This window comes from Buceros rhinoceros, unplaced genomic scaffold, assembly GCF_000710305.1.
Source record: "Buceros rhinoceros silvestris isolate BGI_N320 unplaced genomic scaffold, ASM71030v1 scaffold33557, whole genome shotgun sequence".
NCBI lineage: Eukaryota > Metazoa > Chordata > Aves > Bucerotiformes > Bucerotidae > Buceros > Buceros rhinoceros.
Genome location: NW_010423306.1, coordinates 449 through 6,605, shown reverse-complemented (window position 1 = coordinate 6,605; position 6,157 = coordinate 449). Strand labels below are relative to the sequence as shown.

The 6,157-nt window shown below is 46.6% G+C and overlaps 1 protein-coding gene across 1 annotated transcript in view; it reads right to left on the bottom strand.

Annotated features, from left to right (window-relative positions):
- Positions 1 to 1,840: 1,840 nt before the first annotated feature.
- The window catches only part of EIF5A2 (eukaryotic translation initiation factor 5A2), a 4,754-nt gene continuing 437 nt past the window's right edge, over positions 1,841 to 6,157 (bottom strand). Inside the window, exons 2-4 of the mRNA XM_010140388.1 lie at positions 4,751 to 4,855; positions 3,336 to 3,467; positions 1,841 to 2,703 (exon numbers count right to left, since the gene is read on the bottom strand). Coding sequence (XP_010138690.1) covers positions 2,644 to 2,703; positions 3,336 to 3,467; positions 4,751 to 4,855 — 297 coding nt within the window. The 3' untranslated portion in view covers positions 1,841 to 2,643. The remainder of the gene's footprint in view (positions 2,704 to 3,335; positions 3,468 to 4,750; positions 4,856 to 6,157) is intronic.

Below are 6,157 nucleotides of genomic sequence, written 5' to 3'. Positions count from 1 at the left end.
CACGTCTATATGGCTACTGATCACAAAGTTTGTCGCAAAAGATCCTCGACAGTAAACGTAAACATCTTGCTTTGAAAAAAAAAAAAAAGCGCCTCAAATACATGTTCTAATTTAGAAGCAACTTTTAATCTTACTGAAACTTGGAGATTATGCTTAAGACTCATGCTTAGGAATTACCTATGGGAAACTTCATGCATGACGAGCCAATGCTCTGCACTTCCGTAATGTCTGAAGTGCTTCACAACAGATAACTAAGTATATAAGAACAAACCTCTAATGAAGTACTTAATCGTTTAAATCTTGCAGAACTGAAGGTTGCAATGAAGGACATTGGTGTGTCCCAAGGAGGGCTCTTCCAGCAAGCTGGAGGTCATAAAACCTGTATCTTTAGATTGCTGTAGTGCCTGAAATCTCCAGCTGGACCAGGACCCCGCTCGTGGGAACAGGACCAAGCGCAGCCCTCATCCCAGGAGCGTACAGTCTGTGTAAACGCCGAGACTGTGGGCCATGGGCATCGAACGCCTGTCTGCCAGCAAGATTCCGGAGGACACACAGGCATCTGAAAGTAGACTAAAGCGCTCCCAAAACAAGGGCAAATCCAAGTCGCACAGTTTTCAAGCGTACTGGAAGTGTTTGTAACGTGGTGATAGCATTAGGACTGCATTAGTTTGATGTAGCAACCTGTGACTTCCCATGTGACACCACACGTCTGTCAAGACCATCCGCAGTGGTTCCACAGTCACCTCCAAAGCCAATGCCTGTCTTCTAGGGACCGGGTCAATGGAGAGGCGGAAAGGAGCGTAACACACACTAGCTTGAACTTGAACTATCTGGCACGTGCTCCAAAACTACTCCAAATGCCTTCCAGCCTCCTGCATCTGCAGCTTTTTTCTTTAAAGCGGTTTTGCCATGTCAGTCAAGTCTGTAGATTCGCCTGCAATGTCTGTGCTAGGCAAGAGCATGTGGCAGCATCCTGCTTCTGCCAGCTGTCCCAGGTGACTGTGCTTTATTACCAGAGTGTCTTTATTGCTGTCTCTACCTTCACCGCTCTCCCTGGCAGGAGAAGCCTGCAGAAAACGCTTGGTTTTGCCCCCTGCATTAGATCTCTGCGATTTGCTAAGCCCTGCCACAGTATGGATGAGGGCCGCTTCGCCACGAGCCCTTTGGGGATTACAGGGTACACACGACTAAGATGCAAGCAGGTAAGTCTGGCTCTCGCTGCCAACAGAGTGTGAATGGTGCACGCTGCCCAGGGCAGCACGCCGCACATTTGTGAGTTGTCCCCCATCAGCCAACAGCCACTGAAGCTTAAGGCGAGTTCAGGGTTCAATTTAGCAACTATGAAGAGAGCTCTGAGCCACGGACTAAGGAAGTTTCCCACTCATGAAGAGCCACCAAGTCCTAGAATTCAAGCTGACTGCCTTAAACAGGAGCAGGGCACTTACCCTTCCAGAGCTACTGCTGTGAAGCCTTGTTTGCCCATTAAGCTACTAACTAGTTAGAGGCATGCATGTGTGTCTCGATGACTCGGAACTCCCTTGGGTAGGAGCTAGCTTTCCTACCTATGTAGCAATTTATTTTCTGTATAGTTAAGCCATGGTTGTTCAGTATTGTCTGTCAAGTCTGTATTTTGAAAATATGATAGCTCTGTTTTTTTAAAAAAGAATCACATGCATTTCATTTAGGCTCAATGCTACAGTTTGTCCCACTTCCTGAAAAACGTGGTCCCTGTGCTACAAAAATATGGTCTGAACCTAAAGCTGGAAGCACTGCAACAGATTCCCCTGGAGTTTGTCACCCTTCTATAGCTTAAGATAAATACGATAAAGGAAAGCAATTAAACTGCATTTTTCTATTTTATTTTTCAAGTCTGACAAAGGCCTCGAGTGAAAGTCTATAGCTTTAACATCCATTCTCACCTTTGTGTCCCCTTGACCTATCTATGCCTTATCTACGCAATATTCCAACTGCCTGCCTAAACCACAGGTAGGCTTTGACACCCTTTCGTCATTACAATAAGCCAACAAGTTGGCAAAGAAGAATACAGAGGTAATACAGTTAAGTTGCACATGGCCACTGGGGCTTGGTCAAGCCAGCTGGCATTTTTGATCACTTGAGTTTCTTGGTCTAAAAGTTGCGATTGGCACCTACAGTTCTGCAAGAGTCCCAATCCACAAAATACTTAAGCTTTAAAAAAAAAAAAGCTACTTTTATTGTCAGTTCTACCTAAACATGTCAAGAAAAATACTGTTTGTGCTCTAGGTCACTTTATAATCCTAGATACCTACCAGCTTATCTAAAAGCCCCTGAATACTGTATTTTGTCTGTTCATACAGACAAACACCGTTTTGCTCAAGCAAATAAAAATATATCCACTAGTAACACCTGACTGGTTTCTTAGATCCGCAGCTGAAACCCACAGGAATGTTAAAATAGTTACAATTAAGGAATTAAAACCTCAGTGATTTTGAAAACTGCCAGTTAGCCTGCAACGTTAATCCCGAATCCAGCACTGCTTTTTAACAATTCAAAAAAGAAATGAGGTTGCTTGTGAAGGCCAGAGCTTTGGTGACAATAAGAACCCAATTTATAGATCTGTGGTTTGTCCAGACCTGAGCGGCTGCCCGAGCCTGGTGATCCTCCTTATTTGCAAGGCTTTATGGCTACAGCACATTCTTCATTCATTGCACTTATGACGGATATCTGGAAGAGAAGACAGACAGGTGAGCTCCTGCCCTGCCAGAGGAAGCACTCCCACAAGTCACAGGCTTCCAACATTTTGATATCCCATCTCTCTTCAGAAGAAAAAAGGAAGTTGAAGCTGGTAAAATTACTCACTAGAAGAATTTCCATAGTATCTGCCCCCTTCCCACTTATTTGCTTTTTCTGCTGCCTCCTCTTCGCCACATCGCCTTGGCTGGCAGCTGGAGGTTTGTACAACCCAAGAGAACAATAAAGCCCTTTTAGCAACTGGTGTGGCCCAGTACACACTGCAGAGCTACCAGCAGGCAGGTTTGCTAACATGGACAAAGCAGATTCGACTGCTCAGGCTGCATCACTTGGTCCTGATTACAAAAGCCTGGAGGCTCCGCTCCACACTGCGCAGACAGCACTGATAGAATTTACCAAGACACAGAGAGACACCCGTATCACCTTACTGTCAGCTGAGCCGAGCTTCAGTGCCACACCGAGTCCTCCTGCATCTCAAAGGACCAATTTCCATGCTCTAACCCACTCTTCACAGAGAGATGAGTGATCTGTATCTGAGTAAGACTTCTTCATTGTACAACCACATGGAATCAACCCTAATTCTTCTTGTCTGCCCGTATTCTTACCTGCACATCTTCATTGGCATTGAATTTCCCTTCTATCTCTTTGCCAAGATCCCCTTCCGGCAACTTTAGATCCTCACGAACTTCACCACTTTCTGTCAGCAGGGAGAGGTACCCGTCCTGAATACCGATCAGCTGCGGAGAGAAGCTCACTTTCAGGAAGTCTAACACCAGTATCACTAGCAGGCAGCAGCCCAAGACAGGCACAGGGCAGTGAACACTCCTGTCAGGTTAATTCTTTAGTACTATGTCTGCAACAGCTGAGAACTCAATTTAAGTCAATTTTTAACATCAGTTTAGCAGGATGACAGTTAGGGTGACTGCAGCAGAAGCCAGTCTGCTATCAAGAACTGCGAGAACCCTGCTGGTTACTTCCTTCTGTGTGGGGCACTGCAAAACCCGCCCTTGTGACTTAGAGAACGTCCAGCTCTTCACACTGGACAGCTGAGGCTGTCCTGAGGAGCTGCTGACACCCTGAACCGGGGCTCTGTCAGGCAGCTCACTGACTGATCTGGACCAGTTCCTGCCCAGAACTACTCCCAGGACAACGGGGAGACAGCTGATGCAGTACAGCTCAGAACCTGAACTCTGCTGCTTTTCAGAGCTCCCTGTCCCTATCGCAGAAGGCACTGCAGACATTACAGAAGCCTGCCAAGTCCCCTCCATAGACACGTTTCAGAGCACCAAAATTATTTGAGATGAGTTAAAGCCACCTTCTACGCAAGGAGCAGAAAGGACTGTAGCAAGTTAGAGTTGGCATCAGATGCAGTTTAAGACCATCTTGTTGATTCATCTACACTATGTAAGGGTGAAATTATAAGTGACAATGTATGCTCAGATTCAAATTTGCCTCAAATAAGATCTTGATTATCTTCTAACTAATAATAAATGGCAGCAGGGATAACCTCTCTCCAGGTTCTAAAGGATGCCAGTATCGGATAGAACGATCTGACCTTACAACATAAGCTAGAAAAAACGTGGTCCTGAATTGTGTCTGTTATCTGTCATTTCTGAAGACTGCTGCTGTAACAGGAGGTTGTGAGCACGGCAAGAATCTCCCCATCGGTGAGCTCCGACAGCTTTAACAATTCCGTAAGTGATTCAAGTTCAGCGATGTCACGTCTAGGTAGGCGAGTGCCATTAATTCTGACCACAGTACTTTACGAATTGAGAGGCAGGTTTGGGGATGCACTGAGGTTACGAGTGGTGTTTCAGGAGGATAAAACACCTTGATGTGTGGGAGGACACGGGGACTGTTAACTCACCTGGTAATCGTTCCTCTTGATATTTGGAACATCCATGTTATGAGTTCTTTACGAACTGAGAGGCAGGTTTGGGGATGCACTGAGGTTACGAGTGGTGTTTCAGGAGGATAAAACACCTTGATGTGTGGGAGGACACGGGGACTGTTAACTCACCTGGTAATCGTTCCTCTTGATATTTGGAACATCCATGTTATGAGTTGATGGGCAAATATCTTCATATTTTTTACCGGTGAAGATATCAATACCAACCAAGTGGACCTATAAGAGAAGAAAACATCAGTTACTGGTGGTCCTGGAGAAGCAAGATGCCATTGCCATCGGCGTTGCTGGTTCCACCAAGTTTCTAAGAGATCACTGTAGTACCAGGTTCTGCCTAGACCTTTGCTTGCGATATGAATAGAAAAAACAAGCGACGCAGATCAGCCCCTCTTATCTCCCACAGCCTTCTGCAGTTTCACAGCAGGAAGTCAGAGCTCCAAGTGTGTTGCGGTTAGGAAAACAATTCCTTAAGTTCTAAGTGTTCTGAGACACATGCCAGTGTTGACGACACCTCGAAGGTGAAGGGGAAGAGCAGAGGTGGTCCTGCACAGAGCTTGAAGCAGCTTCCACCTCCTGTTATGCCAGCAGCAGCTGTCCACTGCAGCTCACGCTTGGGCTACCAGCTCAGAGCTGCTCTCCTCAGGTCCTTTCACTCCCACAACTGTTTCAGTATTTAAGAAAACTGTCTAATAAAGGATCTGTCTAATAAAACAAGCTACAAAAAAAGTAAGGGGAGAAAGGAAAGAACTGGCAAGGGCTTGGCATGCTCCAGCTTTGACAATCCTAAATACTTACCCACCTGTATTTATTATACAAGGTTGTGGAAACTTACAACTGTTACAGCCTGTGCTTGTGACAGATCTGCCTCTAAACTCCTGCACACCCAGCATAAAGTCCCGCTGAATAACTGAAGGGGGGGGGTCTAGCCTTGCTCCAAGCTCTGGAGAGCTGTGCAAGCCAACTGCTCAGGCAACAATTCTGCAGCCTCAACCAACGGCCCAAGAATGTCCCTGCTGGGACACAGTGGGGGGAAGGCACTCCTCACTCAGCACCGAGAAACAGAAAGCAGCAGTGAGGGAAGGCAGCAAAATAGGGCCAGAGCAGGCCCGCAGAGGTAACGACCGTCCGCTGAGCTCTTCTGGATTACGTAACAGAACACGGGCACTTCTAGTAAGCGCTTGTCGAGTGCTGCGATAGTGAAAGTCTGCTGGCACCGGCAGACACAGAGGTGCTTTGGTGGGTAGTGACAGCACAACCCAACCACGCCCTAGCGATTTCACCATCCCCCTTCCCGACCTTGCTCGGCCTCCACTCTAAGAACAGGTTTTATCATTATGAGCGTTAGAACTTTTTAACAACTTGGAGAAAAAAACCCAACCCACCCCCCTGTCCTCAATCCTTCCCTGCTTTACATTACTGGAAACCCGTGGAGTGAAGAGACACACTCACAGCTGTGAGAAAAGCAAAAGCTCCAGGGTACAGAACACTGTGCCAAATGAAACGCTACACCCCTCCCTCCCG